The 17,490-nt window shown below is 39.5% G+C and overlaps 1 protein-coding gene across 6 annotated transcripts in view; it reads left to right on the forward strand.

Annotated features, from left to right (window-relative positions):
* Positions 1–17,490, forward strand: part of cped1 (cadherin-like and PC-esterase domain containing 1) — a 229,699-nt gene that overhangs the window by 186,191 nt on the left and 26,018 nt on the right. For all 6 annotated transcript variants that reach the window (XM_048549257.2, XM_048549259.2, XM_048549258.2 and 3 more), the window contains exons 16-17: positions 6,548–6,665; positions 9,536–9,672. In XM_048549257.2, the coding sequence (XP_048405214.2) occupies positions 6,548–6,665; positions 9,536–9,672 (255 nt within the window). The remainder of the gene's footprint in view (positions 1–6,547; positions 6,666–9,535; positions 9,673–17,490) is intronic.

The following is a 17,490-nucleotide window of genomic DNA, read 5'->3' on the forward strand; positions in this document are numbered from 1 at the left end:
ACATGTAATTGATTCCCACCTCTTAGCATTCCTCACTTTCTTCTGTTATGACCGTCCTCTGACCTGGTCAACAGAGGCAGTGTGAAGTTTTCTGAGGCATTCTCTGATCAGTCCCTCAGCTCTGTTCTCCAATGTTTCCCCTGCCTCCAGCACATCTTCCAACTTTAGTATTTTGCCTCTGGAAAAGCAGTATTCAATTCCAGTTAGAAGGGAAAGGCAAAAAGTAAACAAAATAGGCAAAAGAAATGTATGAGAAGAGAATGGAAACAAATAAAAAGTATTCAAAATTCTTTCATGGGTGAAAGATAAGAGGAGTGATAAGGAAAATTAAGGGATCTACATGTATAGACAAAGAAAGTGGATATAATAAATGAAATTTGGGGCTTTCCAAGGCTTATTGCTTTTCTTGATATATGTGTATGTAAACACCTAGATTAATATGTATTTATGAAGAATTGTCACCGCAGTTCTTCATGGCAAAAGGTGCATCAAATAAATGTGCTGCCTCCTTCCTTTTTCCTGGTAAAGATCTCCAGGGCCTGGCTGGTCTAGGGAGGCAGAGGAAAACCACTTTTCTAATGAAAATAAATCCATGTTTTAAACAAGGCGCATGATGGTAACTAGCCATAAATTACAGACATTGTTTGTAAGACTATAAGAGAGACCTTAGTGTTAGGTCTTATTCCTTTCATGTCCAAAGCTGTTCTCCAACCTAGGTCCGCAAGGTGTCATCATATTGGCCGATGCTTAAGCACTTCTCAGCATTTGACATCCTTACACACACATACTACAATATAGGCAATACGCAGTTTCAAAAATGTACTATTAGTGCTAACTGAGAGACAATGACAGACTTCAAGACAGGTTAGTGGAATGCAGTATGAAGTGCCAATGAATTTGAGCACAGGGAAATTTGAAGTGATGCATTTTCGTAGGATAAGCAAGAAAGGGTAATACAAAGCAAAGGATACTTTTCCAAACAGAAACAGGAACTGAGGAGTCTGAGAGTTTACATGCACAGATAGTTGAAAGTTGAAGGCATATTGCAAAAGTCAAAGTAAGTTATCCTGGGCATGATATTCAAAGGAATAGAATACAAAAGCGATAAAGTCATGACAAACCCTTAGAGAACATTGGCCTCAAGTGTAATATTTGATAACACATTCCCCTCCCTAGTATGGTGTGAACACTGGTGAGACAGGTGGGAAAATCAGGAGAGAATTTTTAAAAATCAGACTCATGATGTCAAAAACAAAATTAACGCCTTAAATAGTGACATCAGAATTTTGTCATTGAGTGGTATCTATTTTATTTCCATGTATTTGAATCTTATTAAAGCCCCAACTTCCTTTTTCGAATGCCACTTTAATTCTCCTGTCCTTCCCCAAGAAAGTAGATGGTGTAAAATTCCTGAAATGTAACACAGAGTAGGTACCCGGCAGCTGCAGCTTCCAGAATATTCGTCCCCCTGCCTTCATGTAACTGTTTCTTTACAGTAACATCCTTTCAGGCTTTTTGGTCACCATTCACCCCAATCTTCATCCACACAGTTTAGCATCAGTGAGCCAACAATCTCAACACATCATGATGACTGATCTTTAACCAACTCTCAGAATACTGCAGCGCTTCAACTCTTCACTTGAAACTCAGGGATACATACGATGTTCATGCTTTTGCCAGGTCACTGTACGCACAGAAGCACATGTGCATCTCATGCATTACACAGAATGCATGTTATGGCTCTTAGCTGGCTTTCTTAGCACTCACTCACTTACATGGATGCTACCAGTTTCTCTATACTTAACGCTACTCCCGTAACACATACTCGCTGCACTAAATTATTAGCTAAGTGTCATTTTCAACAAGTTTTATGGTGAGTTTCTTTCCGCCTAAAATGTTTTCTTGTGTAAGTGTCCCATACCCACCTCATTCCATGCTGCTAAGCACCCCTCTTGCCCAATGCTAGCCTAATTCTTCATCTTGCTTTAGCGAGACATCAGGGTATACCAGCATCCGTGGTACTGGCACCTTACTCAAAAGGCATTAGCACACATGGATAAGTTCTGACAGTCTGAAGCTGTCCAGCACAGTTGCAGAAATTCACCTCAGACATGGCAGGCAAGATCCTGGTGATCAAGGTGGTACATGGGAAGGATGCCCTGTTCCTATGGGACCATTGGTGGAGACCATGCCACCAGATCCTGCCAGCCTGATCCAAGCATGGTCGTCATGGTCCAAAGGAGAGCCCAGCAATGCAGGAAGAAGGTCAATGACCTCTACTACAGCATAGTAAATGCCACCATCTGCTCTCTGTCACTTCACATTCACTCTTACTCTGTGCTACAGCACCATCAAGGCTCAGGTTCTTCTCCTCTCACAATTGCACATAACATCTTGTCCTACCTGGTCTCTTTCCCACTCCTCAATCCCTAAATGATGAACCCTGCATGGCGTCTGTGCTGCCTATTCACTCACAGAGGATACCTCATCACCTTACCCCTAAGCAGTGTCAGCACTATTACCCACTTTGCCTCACTCAATCCTTTTTCTCTCACTATAGAAGAAAAATGTCAATAACAGGATCAGGGGTGCACCACCTGAGAGTTTTGGTCATGGCTTTGAAAAGGCAATTTGGTAAGCACCTCAGGAGGACAGAAATTAACTTGTAAGATGAAGGGAAAGAGAAAGGGAGTGGTGTTATTTTCTAGCAGGGTCTAACAGGGATGCCCAAGGCCCAATGGAACTAGGAAACGGGTACTGGTTATATGTTAACTGAGGGTAATTCAGTGAGAATAGGGCTCAATGTAGCACGGTGATAGCATCCCTACCCATAGCATCTCTGAACAGGTTGATTAGAAAATGCTTAATTCAATGTTATGGTGCAGTTGTATAGTATCCTTACCTCTGGATCAGAATGCTGGGTTCAAGTCCCTTCTGCTCCAGAGTGATATATCATACATGAACATGTTGATTCAAAAGATTAATTCAAAGACAATTTGGTTGTGTATTTTCAAGTGATCTGTGGTTTGTGAGTTAGATTAAAAATTTAGTTCTGGTTGACCCGTTATAGGAAAGATATAATTAACAGGGTTCACAAGAGATTTACCAGGATGTTGCTGGGTATGGGAGGTTTGAGTTATAAAGAAAGGATGGTTGGGCTAGGACTTTTTTCACTGGAGCATAGGAGGTTGAGGGATGACCTGTAGAGGTTTATAAAATCATGAGGTATATTGTGTTAATAGTAGGTACTTTTCTTTCCTAGGGTGGGGAATTTCAAGACTGGGGGCATATTTAAGGGGAGAGGAGAGAGATTTTAAAAAAGACATGAGGGGCAAATTGTTTTTTTTACACAGAGGGTAGTTCATGTTTGGAATGAACTTCCTGAGGAAGTGGTAGATGCGGGCACTGTTACAACATTTAGAAGACACTTTAAATAATTGGAATGGTTTGGAGGGATATGGGCCAGGAGCAGGAAGGTGGGACTAGTTTAGTTTGGGATTATGGTTGGCATTGACTGGTTGGACTGAAGGATCGGTTACAGTGCTGTATGACTTTATAACTCTAACTATAACAGCACATATTTTGCTGAATCAACACTTCTATCTCTGGTTTTTACCATGTTGGGCAGGCAAAATTGTTATTGCAGAAATCAACATGATCTTGATGGGCTAAATAGTCTCTACCTGCTCTGTAATTATTCTGTGATTATGTCTACCTTCTCATGTTCCAACCTCCAATAATATTTATGTCTATATTAATTTCTGCCACAGGTGCCATGCCTCTCCTTGGACACACTTGTCGTCATGATATCACATTTTCCCACCACTATTACTCCTCCTGTAAGAGAAGAACCTTTCAGTCTTGAGGTCTGCAAGCTGTAAACATGAGAGAACTTAGTGAGCACAGTCTGTCCATTATCAAATATAGTTTGATCATTTCAGACTCTGCAGTCTCTCTCTTTTAATGGCCGAATCCCAAGACTATGACAAGAACTTCCTGGAGAACAAGAGACAATTTCAATTCCCTTTAGTTTGAACAAAATGTCTCCTTCTACTTTATCTTACTGTATCTTCCATTCTTTGCTTGCCTCAAAAGAGGATTGTGGTGCTGGAGAGCTAGGGAAGATATGCAAAAATCTTGGCTCCAAAAGTACAAATAGCCGCTGTGCTATGCCTGCCTTCTGAATATTCAGTTCATCACTAATTTTCTCCCCATTTTAGATCCTTTTATGTACCTCTTCCACGTGGTAATGAAAAGCTAGTTAACAGATCCGCTAAATAAATGCAGTGTGATTACATTTGCAAAGCCTATACTCCTTCACTCCATGTTAATCAGATCTCAGTAGAGGTGCTTCTAGCTTTCTAAACTGAAGTTAAGATCCACATTGACATCTCCACTTCACCGCTTAGTGATCAGAGATCAGTGATCTACTTCACAAATTCCACCAGCAAAAATCCACAGTGCGCCCTGCATTCTTCAATGTGTTGACTCCTTTAGCCACTAAGGGCTGAACTTCACTGTGTGCTGTAGTCCCCCCTCCCTATTCCCTTTCCCAGCTAAAATCCAATGGCATCTCCAAGCAGACATTTAACACTGGGAGCAGTATTTATTAATTTCTTTAAGGCATGACTTCCAACCCTTCACATCTTAGAGAGATCCAAGCCAGTCGGATGGCAGTCAGCTCTGTAGCTCTCACAGTGTCACCAAGAATAATGGTCATTCCAGAATGCTGAGGAGCCCAGGCAAAGTCTGAAGTCTTGCAACTTGTGTAGGGGGCTAGGTTTAAGAAGTCACAGTAGAGAAGGTTAAAGGGGCGGGATGATCTCAAAGGGGAGAGATTTGTCTCCACTGAGTTTATTGGTGTACAAAGGAGTCTCGCACTACCATCAACAACCCCTCCACCCTTTACCCTGATCCCACCATCAACCTGTGCAGTTTAAGTCGCCAGACTTCTGGCATGGTTAGGACCTCCACTTACACCTGCCCCACTATGAGTAACATACCTCCAATAGGGGAATGAAACCCTTGTTACCATTAATTCACCCGTTGCTCTCTGTTGCCCCTAACCGCCAACAATTCCACCTCCACCACCCACAAAATTTCAGATAGATTAAGGGACTGCAGAAAATCTGTTTCAGCACATTTCAGCCTTTGAAATGCTTATTGCCCTTCACCCTACAGATGACAACTCTGTTTTTTCACCTTATCCCATAGCTTCTTCAGTCTCTTTAAGACTCATATTTGGCCATTCTTTTGCTTCCTACTCAACTACCTTTATCTCTTATCTGGTCAATGTCCATTCAGTATCCATATCCTGTAAAGCTCTCTTAGAAGTCCAATTTTTACAAAACAAATTATAGAAATACACATTGGACTGAAACAGTGAACAGAAGACAATGATTTAATTGAAAAGAAGTGATATAATACTACTATGAAAATTTTGCTCGGTGACCTATCAATGCAACCAGAGGCCAGCATGAATTGCCTAGTTAGTACAATCACAGGATCTTACAGCACAGAAGGAAGCCATTTGGCCCTCTGAGCTTTGGTTTTCTCTTTGAAAAGGTTGTCCATCTCTGTCTCACACTCCAATGTTTTCATCATAACTCTGGAAATTAGTTCTTTTGGAACATATGTTCAGTCGCCTTTTGGAAGTTCCGATGGTATCTGATTCCACAACTGCAATAACAACTTGCCTTCATAGAGCCCATTTACAAATCACTATTTACAGGGCATATTTAACAGTGTAAACAATTCCAACTCACTGCACGGAAGGATTACTGAATAGGGTTTGACCAAGAGCCACACATGAGGAGATGTTGGGGTTCAAAATAATCTTCCCATAAAAACTAAGCCATTCCAAACCCAATAAGTTAAAATAGGGATAATTTTATGAAAATGTGGTCCTGTGATGAAATATTGCAGAACATGAGCCAATGTCACATGTACCTAAAGTTGGCGAATCTACTACCGTTGCAGACAAAGCGTTCCATTCCCTTACTACTCTCTGAGTAAAGAAACTACCTCTGACATCTGTCCTATATCTTTCACCCCTCAATTTAAAGCTATGCCCCCTTGTGCTTACCGTCACCATCCAAGGAATGTCACATAATTTTCCATCTTTTTATATTAATGGACAGGAGTATACCAACTCATGTTGAAATGATGGGCCGAGGTGGCTGAATATGTGGATATTAAGAAATGATTGAAGGGATTACTGAATACATCAGTCATACATGATGGTTCATGCTCTGATAGATTTAAGGAGACAGCATGAGTATCTTCTGTGAAGAAACTAGCTAAGGTCTATTAATGGTGAGATTTGCATGAATAAATATCATTACTTTGAGAATCTATTTATGTGTGAAACCTTTCCATTTGAAGGTTCGGTAGTTCATGAAGGAATCCATGAATGGCATGCTGTACACAATCTATGTCAAAGGTTTAATCTCAGTCATTATTAAGCTACCAGACTGTCTTACATTATTATTCTTTTAAAAATACATAACCTAGAAAGTTAGTCATTTTGTTCTTTATTTTCATGCAGGACTGTGAATTGATCATTCGGCCTGAAGAACCTTGTGGCATTCAGCCAGTGTCAAGCCGTTACTTCACAGCAATTTCTCAGATGCAGCTTCAGAACTGCAAGACAGGCGATGCCAAGGGTAGGTAGTCATCACAATGTGACTGAAACTTTTCGGAGAAATTATAATCGGCAGGAAATCCCTGTAGTGCATTGTAAAGCACAGGTAAAATTTCTGATTTGAGCTGGGTTGAGAGGTGGCAAATGGAGTTTAATGCAGTCAAGTGTGAGGTGATGCACCTTGGTAGGAGTAACTGGAAGGCAAAGTACAGGGCTAATGGTAAGATTCTTAGTAGTGTCGATGAGCAGAGAGATCTCGGTGTCCATGTACACAGGTCCTTGAAAGTTGCCACCCAGGTTGACAGGGCTGTAAAGAACGCATACAGTGTTTTAGCTTTTATTAATAGAGGGATCGAGTTCCGGAACCAAGAGGTTATGGTGAAGCTGTACAAAACCCTGGTGCAGCCGCACTTGGAGTATTGTGTACAGTTCTGGTCACCGCATTATAAGAAGGATGTGGAAGCTTTGGAAAGGGTGCAGAGGAGATTTACTAGGATGTTGCCTGGTATGGAGGGAAAGTCTTACGAGGAAAGGCTGAGGGACTTGAGGCTGTTTTCATCAGAGAGAAGAAGGTTGAGAGGTGACTTAATTGAAACATATAAAATAATCAGAGTGTTAGATAGGGTGGATAGGGAGAGCCTTTTTCCGAGGATGGTGATGGCGAGCACGAGGGGGCATAGCTTTAAATTGAGGGGTGAAAGATATAGGACAGATGTCAGAGGTAGTTTCTTTACTCAGAGAGTAGTAAGGGAATGGAACGCTTTGCCTGCAACGGTAGTAGATTCGCCAACTTTAGGTACATTTAAGTTATCATTGGACAAGCATATGGACATACATGGAATAGTGTAGGCTAGATGGGCTTGAGATCGGTATGACAGTTCGGCACAACATTGAGGGCCGAAGGGCCTGTACTGTGCTGTAATGTTCTATGTTCTATTATATATAATTTAAGTTGTGTCTTCAGTGCCTTTCTTCTCAGCAGAGATAAGTATGTCATGGACAAAGGTTACTGATATCTTCCTCCATATCATATTAAAGAAAGGTGCAAATGAATGAATTTTAAAAGAACCAATTTAAAATACATGTAAAGAATAAGGAGGCACCCTGACAACACAAACTGTTCTTCTCAGAATGCACTTTATACTTAATCCTTAAAACCACTTAGGTAAGAAAAAAGGTATTTCCTGGAAAATCTCAGCAGAAATTGCAGGCAAACCTCTTTCTCGGTTAGATTCATGTTGGCTATATTCATGTGACTAGTTGAAGAGTATAAAATCTTACATGCTCAATAGCATAGGAAAGATGGAGCAACAATTGATAAGACTCAGCTAATATCACTTAGATCATTGAAATTATTTAGTAGGTGGAAGGATGAAAGTTGCCTTTGTTAAAGATCTTACTGTTCAGTTTGTTCACCTGTTGGCTTTTGCAAAAACTATCGTAATCTTTAATGCTTTGCTTTTCCAGCCAAACCTGCATTGTTATTACCAGACATTTTGTGAACTGTGACAATTATGGCTCGTCAAACAAATGTTACTGATATTGTCCAGATCCGAAAACAGCTGTAGTGGTGGGATACTTGCCATTAATTTTCAGATTAGTTCTATGTGCTTGAAGGACTTTTCATGTGTATAACCTATGTCATATATCCCAGAGACTCTGAGACAACGATTAAACATTTCTGTTCAATATCAGCTTTGGTTTGCTTCATCCATCCATTCATGACATGTGGGCAATCCTAGCTAAGGCAGCATTTATGACTTATCCATAATTCCCCTGAGAAAGTGATTTGCACTTGCTTAAGTGTCACTGCAGGTACAGTTGACCTCAGCAAGATTATCTGTGAGGAGTGTTACTTGGAAGTCTTGATTACATCGCAGTAGATGAAAATGTCTTGGCAAAGTCCCAGCTATTGTCTGAAAATGTGGAGGCAGCTCACCAACCATAGATAAATGAGGCCTTACCATCAAAATGATGTGGGACTCTGATTCATTCCATTGTCAAGTGGCCTGATTGCCCTGTCAGTCATACAACAAAATAAACAACTCTTGTTAAAATGGAAGCTCTGTGTAGAACACCATTTTTCAAAACGTTCCTTGCTATTTTCAAACTCTCAAGACAAGAAGGACCATTCTCAAAGCTTACAACATGAAATAAATCAGTTACTCTGTTGTAATTTCTTCTATGTATCTATTATTCTTCATGAATCTGAAGCCTGCAATTTTTGCAATTGCAACAAAAAAGTGCATTGAAGGAAGAAGTCCCAAGGCTACTTTAATGGATCAGTAGAAAAATCTGAAAAACTGAAAAGAGCATACTCAACAGTTCTGAGATAACAAGGCGTACAGCTGGATGAACACAACAGGCCAAGCAGCATCAGAGGAGCAGGAAGGCTGACATTTCAGGCCTAGACCCTTCTTCTTTTCTGAAGAAGGGTCTAGGCCCGAAACATCAGCCTTCCTGTTCCTCTAATGCTGCTTGGCCTGTTGTGTTCATCCAGCTCTATACCTTGTTATCTCAGATTCTCCAGCATCTGCAGCTCCTACTATCTCGACTCAACAGTTCTGTCAGCCTTTGGAAAAAAACTTGTAAAATGGGCCCGAGGATCTTCAGTACCATATGGAGTGGAATTACTGTTGCGTCAGGCTGCTGCCAAGGACACCTTAATATTACTCAACGCAAAATGGCATCAGGGGTAACTGTAACATTGTTCAGGTCAGGGACTTGACATGTGAAATTAGTACTTCAGTGTCCAACAACATGGAACACAAGCATTCTAATGTGTGTTCTTACCTGTGATCAGACGATAATAGGGCATCAATAATTCCAATCTTTTCAATAAATTAAGAATACCATTTAATAACAGCAGGGTCCTTTATGCTGCTGTTTCAGGACAGTGGGTTGTCCCTTGTCTAAGCTGCTCAGACAACCAAACTTGTGATTGGCAGAAGGCACGATGGCAGCCAGAAAAATGTCAACACCTTACACCGACTAAAAGTCAACTTCAGCAGTGTATGAATGGAAGGAAGGTAAGGACTTGTCCCATATGGCTTTAATTGCTGTTAGCAACATCATACAGTCATGCAATCATCCTACAAGCATGAATGTACAATGTACATAGAATGTACAATGTAGAATAATACGTGACAAAAGTTCTAAGTGATTTTTGCATGTAATGAGTTAAAGTTTAATGGAAAGCTGTACCATAATGAAATAATATTGCACATTTGAACAATCTGCTGAATCCATTCTACTATTATAGAAACATTACATATCACAGTGGTGTGAGCAATGTTGAATGGAGGTTAATTTATTCACAGAAAGAAGAAAATAAACTAAAAGCTTTATCCTACTGCATCAATAGCAGAGCAGTGTTACTGTTATTTTATGAGGCCTTGTTTGTTATGTTCTCATTGCTGAATGAATGTAGAAAATAGCTCATATGAGAGTGGAAATAACTTTGCAACAGTTTACTTTTACTCAATAAAGGATATTACTTTGTAATTTACTTAATCTTTAAATGCAAATGAAGAAGATGATGTGAAAGGCAATAGATCGCTTTCAGTCGTAATGTGTATGCAATTTTATATGTTCAAATGATAGATAAATTTATCTAAATACAACAAAGTCTTCAAAACCACAAGCTGAACCAAATCAAACCCCACAGGCATATGGTACTACATACAATTCCAAAGTTCCTTCAACTGGTATGTGGCATGCAAGGGGTTGGTTAGCTCAGCTGACTTGTCAGCTTGCGATGTCACCATGAATGTACCACCTTCTCAAACTCTCTCCTTTTCTGATGTGTGGTGACGTTCAGGTTAAACTCACCACCAATAGTCTTTTTGTAATGAAAGACGACTGAGGTTTACTATTCATTATGCAGCATCTCTCTTTCCCATTTTCTCAATTATCATTTGACTCATGTTCACCAACAACCAACCAGGTGCTCAGAAATGGTTGTCACCCAATTAATACTCTCTTATAGAATCTCCCTGGTCAGTTCATGATAATTCCTGCCAAATGGTATAATCAGTTCAGGCAAAATTAAACTGGCAGCAGTAAAATTGTGCATTCACAATCTCTCCACTAACCCTATCTTCAGATTTAGAAACCATAGAAATGATAGAGCACAGAAGGGGGCCATTTGGCCTATCTTCTCCATTCCAAAATGAAGATGCTCTTTCTAATTCCATCCTCGTACACATGACCCAAAGCTATACAGCTTACAGCACTTAAAGTGCAGATGCGGGTATCTTTTGGAAGAGTTGAGTCTCTGCTTCTGAGACCAACTCAAGTAGCAAATTCCAGAGATTTCTGTTTTGTTTAATTGTAACACATACTCACACACCTTCCTCCCTGTAAATATGCCATCTCTATTCTCCCTTCTGCTGTAACGCTCTTTTTTTCTTTACCACAGTAGCTTGCAGTAACTTGCTGCGTCTTCCCAGAGGCATGGTTAGTGTGTTTGCAGATGACACCAAAATTGGTGGTAGTGAATAAAATTGTCTAAAATTACAAAGGGATTTTGATCGATTGGGCTAGTGGGCTGATGGGTAGCAGATGGAGTTTAATTTGGATAAATGCAACATATTGTATTATGGTAAAACAAACAAGGGCAGAACTTATATAATTAACGTTAGGGCCCTAGGTAGTGTTGTTGAACAGAGAGACCTAAGCGTTCAAGTGCATAGTTCTTTGGAAGTTGTGTCACAGGTAGACAGCGTAGTTAAGAAGGCATTTGGCATGCTTGCCTTCATTGCTCAGACCACTGAGGATAGGAGTTGCGATGGCATGTTGAGGTTGTATGAGACGTTGAAGAGGCCACGTTTAGAGTACTTTGTACAGTTCTGGTTGCCCCGCTATAGGAAGGATATTATTAAATTGGAGAGGGTTCAGAAGAGATTTCCCAGGATGTTGCTGGGACTGGAATGTTTGAGTTATAGGTTCAGGCTGGGACTTTTTCCACTAGAGTGCAAGATGTTGAGGAGCAACCTAATAGAGATTTATAAAAATCATGAGGGCCATAAATAAGGTGACGAGAAAAGGTCTTTTCCCCAGGGTGGGGGAGTTGAAAACTAGGGGGCATTTTTTAAGGCGAGAGGAGAAAGATTTAAAAAGGGACCTGAGGGGCAACTTTTTCTTATAGAGACTGGTTCATATGTGGAAAGAACTGCCAGATCAAGTGGTAAATACAGGTACTGTTACAATATTTAAAAGACATTTGGACAGGTACACGAATAGTAAAGGTATAAAGGGACATGGGCCAAATGCAGGCAAGTGGGACTAGATTAGTTTGAGAAACTTGGTCAGCTTGGATGAGTTGGACTGAAGGATCTGTTTCGGTGTTATATAAATCCATGACTCTTTGACTTGGAGACTTAGATCTTTCCTACTCAAACAATAATGAAAGCTAGGCTAAATTCTGCTTGTAGAGTATAATTATAGTCAGCTAAATTATTTTGCATAAAGCTAATTAATTTTTACTGTACAGTTCAATTCCTATTTGGAATATTACATGTAGTTCTGGGCACTGTATCTCAGAAAGGATATATTGATCTTATCAAGAATATGAGGTAGATTTGCCAAGATGATATTGGGCTGAAACAGTTAATTAAACCTGTCTTCATAAATTAATTTAAATAGCATTCAGACACAGTACTCAAATGTCTGCTCTTGTTTCTACGCTCATTAAAGATTTAACACTGGATCAGTGAATTAAAGTGCTTTATGCCTTGTTTAATTTTGGGTATCTCATGAGGAGTATGGATAAAATAATTGTGGCTGTTCTGTTAACACAAACGTAAAATTACAACAATATGCAATCCCAGAACATCCTCTAATATTCACACACAGAGCACTTTGACTCCCACAGAATTGACTACTATGAGATATTGGCACAAATCTATTGGTTAACTTGTCTTCTCAACTTGCAATTCAAACTAACCACCTGACTTTGCCAAAGAAATAAAGATAAAAGTTATAATAGAATCATTCCAATTGGGTAGTGTTTCATGTGTGCCTGAATTTTGGTAATTCAGTGAAATACTACTTGTATTTAATAAATATTTAACATTTGGCAATGTGTTTAATGGAGAAATAAAATATATATGCAAAAACGTCATCAAATAATGATTTAACATAGTTTATATGAAGTCATCTCCATCTCATAATATGATAAAGCAGTAGAATGTTTCAGGCTATATATTTCCCAATACACAAACGTTCTTAGGTTGGACAACATACTCGAATTAAACTACATGGCTTATTTCACAATCTAAATTCTGTTAATAAAATTATTTTAACCTATATCCCATCCAAAGCCACTGTGGAACAACTTTGTTTTGCATGTTCTATGCAGTGAAATCTCAAGTATATTCCAAAAATGGAATTGATTTACTACAGTATATTCTGAATGCCCCTTTCATTACATTGCCAAATAACAACAAATTAAACACAATGACTTCCAACCTAATCTGGTAGAAAAAGACATAAGACGTTGTAGTGTTCGCAATGTACTGAGTACTTAGTGCATTAGTTAGGTGAATACATTAGCTTTGGAATTATTACACATAATACTATAATTCAATGAAAGCATCATCTTATAGTGCAGAAAGCAGTCGTGCCAGACTAGCTTTTTAAAAGAATTTTGTTAGTCGCTGCCTTTTGCCCATTCCATTTCACATTCTTCTTCTACAAATATTCATCCAGTTTCTTTTTAAAATTTGTTATGGAATTTCTAGTTCCTGGAATGTGCTGCCAGAGGAGGTGATAGAAGCAAATGCAACATTTAAGAGCTTTCTTGACAGAAACATGAAAAAGCAGAGAATACAGGGATCAAACCACATAGGGGCAGAAGGTTTTAGTTTAGAAAGGTGTCATATATCAGTACAGGCTTGATGGACCAAAAGGCTTGTTCCTCTGCTGTTATTTTGTTATTTTGTTTCCAGCTTTAATTTTATGGACAGTATCCAGGGCAAGGCCTTTTCTTGTGCTATTTTGGTGATTGTTAAGTTTATGGCCACAAATTCAGCTTAGTTAATATGAGTTTTCTCCTTTTTAATTCATCAATGCTTTTAAACTTTAAACATCTCAACTTGTTTTCATTTCTCCAAAGAAAAGAATCCCAAAGTCATTAGGCTTTCTTCACAACAAAAGCTGCTTCTCCATCCTGTTAACAATTAAGACATTACTAATAATTGAAGTACTAGACATGGTCAAGTTTTACATGTGAACACTTTTTGGAAATAAGAATTTTGGATCCAAATAAAATTAGACAGGATGTTTAATCAAAATTGAGCTGTATTGATACAAATAGGACAGATATTTCAGGGATTATTTCAGAATACACGGAATAGATACATTCCAATAGAAAAAAATTCCAGAGGGATTACCCACCATCTGTAGTTAACTAAAAAAGTTAAAGAAAGTATCACATGTAAGGAAAAAGCATATATTTGCTCATAGACAGAGGATCGGACAGAGTATTAAAAAAATAAAGATTGACTAAAAGGATAATAAGGAGGGAAGAATTATAATATGAGAGAAAATTAGCGAGAAATATAAAAACAACTATTCAGAGTTTCAATGGATGTTTGGATGGGAGTTAACAAAGTGCATGTTGGCCCAATAGAAAGTTATTCTAGCGAGTTATTAACAGAAAATATAGAGATAGCAGATGAATTTAATGAGTATTTTACATCAATCTCCATTTTGGGGCTTACAAATAAAATCCCAGAAATAGCTGCAACTGAGAAAGTTAAAAGGAGGTAGAAACTCAAGAAAACTGCAATCACCAGGGACATGTTACTGACAAAATTGTTGGAGTTCCAGGCTGACAAGTCCCTGGTTCTGATGGCCTTCAACATAAAAGAAATGGCTGGTGAGATAGTTGATACATTGGTATTAATTTGCAAGATTCCTTCAGAATAGAAAGAAGTGAGTTTAAAAACAACGGAACAAGAGGAGTACAGCTCAGGAACAGCCCTCCAGCCCTCCGAGCCTGAGCCAATCATCATGCCCTGACTAAACTAAAAAGGATCTAGGTCCGAAACATCAGCCTTCCTGCTCCTCTGATGCTGCGTGGCCTGTGTTCATCCAGCTCTACAACTTGTTATCTCAATCGTCTACCCTTATTCCTTATCCTTCTATTCCCTCCCTATTCATGTAACCGTCCAGATGCCTCTAAAATGTTACCAACATGCCTGCTTCCACCTCCTCCTCTGGCAATGCATTCCAGGCTCCTACCATTCTCTACATAAAAAAAAACTTAGCTCTCACACCTCTAAACTTTTGCCTTCTCACCTTGAACCTGTGTCCCCTTATAATTGAAATTTCAACCTTGGGAAAAAGCCTCTGACTCTCCACCCTATCTATGCTTCTCATAATTTTGTAGACCTCTATCAGGTCTCCTCTCAGCCACTATCTTTCCAGTGAAAACAATCCTAGTGCTTTTAAACTTTTCCTCATAGTCAATGCCCTCGAGACCAGGCAACATTCTGGTGAACCTTCTTTGCCCTCTCTCCAAAGCTTCCACCTCCTTCTGGTAATGTGGCGATCAACACTGCTACACACTACTCCAAATGCAGCCTAACAAGGGTTTCATACAGCTGGACCATAGTTTGCCAACTCTTGTACTCTGTGCCCTGGCCGACAAAGCCAAGCATGCTTACGCCTTCTTCATCACTTTGGCCATCTGTGTTGCCACTTTTAGGTAACTGTGGACCTGCATGCCCAGGTCTACCTGTATATTAATGGTCCTAAGGATTCTTCCATTTACACCTAAATTTGATCCTCCAAAATGCATCACCTTCCTTTTGTGTCTCCCTCCCTTTGAAGTAACTCCTTTATTCCAAAGGGAGGGAGACATAAAACAGAAAACTACAGCCAGGTAACTTGATGCCTGTCATTGGTAAGACATTAGAAGCTATAGCCATTATAGCATAGTACTTGGTAAAGTTCAGTGTAATCAGGCAAAGTTAGCATGATTTTGTGAAGGGGAAATCATGTTTAACCAAATTATTGAAATTATTTGAAGAAAATATCATGTTTTGTGATTAAACAGGGACAAGTGAATGTAATGTTGTTGAATTTCCAGAAGGCATTTGATAAAGTGGCGCATTAAAGTTTATTGTGGAAAATAAAAGCTAATGGCATTGGAGGCAATGTATTGACCGTCTAACTGGAGACAAAGATAGTTGGGACAGGCTAGGCTGGAGTTTGGAACAGGCAATATGATTAAAGTGTATCAAATCTTGATGGGTCTTGACCAGGTGGATGTGGAAAGGATATTTCCTCTTGTGGGTGAATCTAGAACTAGGGATCACTGCGTAAAATGAAGTGATGTCCATTTAAAACAGAGAAAAGGAGGAATCTTAGTCAGTTTGGTGAGTCTTTGCCTTTTGACGAACAGCATTCCAATGCAAGAAAAGTTTTAAATATTTTTAAGTTGGGGATAAATACATTCTTGGTAAGTCAGGACAGTGAATGATTATTGGGGGTAATCCCTACAGTGTGAAAACAGCCATTCGAACCAACAGGTCCACACCACCCCTCCGAAAAATATCCCACCCAGACCCATTCCCCTAACCCAGCAGTTCCCATGTCTAACCCACCTAAACTTTCCATCCCTGGGCACTACGGGCAATTTAGCATGGCCAATCCACCTAGCCTGCACATCTTTGGGCTGTGGGAGGAAACCTACGCAGACACGGGGAGAACGTGCAAACTTCACATGGATAGTCGCCCCAGGCTGGAATCAAACCTGGGTCCCTGGTGTTGTGAGGCAGCAATGCTAATCACTGAACCACTTTGATATATGTTTGCAGATGTTTGCTCTTCCTCAATCATATTTCTGAAAATATGCCATTGTTAAAGAGCCATTAGATGTTATTTTACTTGCCAGTTTTGGATGGCAAAGGAGGAAGGGTGGTGTTTTTGTTTAATGTGAGAATTATCGTATTGGAGAAAGAGGATGTTTCAGAGGGTTTGGGTCAGAATCTATTTTGCTAGAGCTAGGAATAGGAACGGTGCGATTATTATAGTCGGTACCATCTATACACCAGTAGCTAGTGGGAATAGTATAAAGGAAGTAATCTGCAAGGAAATTACAGATGTGTAAACACTGGTGAGTAGTTGCAATGAGGGAATTTTATTACCAGTATATCGATTAGGATAGTGGTATTGTAAGGGGCAGCAAAAGTCGAGTGTTCCTGGATTGTGTTCAGCAGAATTTCACACAACAGCATGTGCCTAGTACAGCAAGAAAGGAGGCCTTGCTGGATCTGTTTCTTGGGAACGAGGCAGGCCAAATAGATCAAGACACATTGGGGAAATAGTTACAGGAGTGTTCATTGCCTCAAAAGATTTGGGATGGTAATAAAAAATGACTGTGATCAAAAAAGAGAACTGGAAGAGAGGGGACTACAATGGAGCAAGAACAGAGCCAGGGTGGATAGACTGGAATCAAGTGTTTGTGGGATAATTAAAAGCCGAATGATGGCTACCTGCAAAGAGGAGATGGTTTGCCATAACCAATGTGTATTTCCTCAACTTGGAAATGTAGAATATGCAAATCCAGAGCTCCCTGGATGTCAAAGGAAATAGAAATTAATTTAAAGAAGAAAAAGTATTCCTATTGCAGGTGTCATCTAGAAAATACAGTTGAGAACCTAACTGCTTACAGAAGGTTCAGAAACAAGGTGAGAAAGTATGAGATGCAAAGAGAGATTATAAGAAAAAATAGGCAACCAACAAAAAAGGAAATACTAAAGTTTTCTATGAGCCTATCAATAGTAAAAGGGTGGTAAAATGAGGCGTAGGGCCAATTAAGGACTAATTAGGGGAGT

The sequence above is a fragment of the Stegostoma tigrinum genome, chromosome 18 (genome assembly GCF_030684315.1).
Source record: "Stegostoma tigrinum isolate sSteTig4 chromosome 18, sSteTig4.hap1, whole genome shotgun sequence".
NCBI lineage: Eukaryota > Metazoa > Chordata > Chondrichthyes > Orectolobiformes > Stegostomatidae > Stegostoma > Stegostoma tigrinum.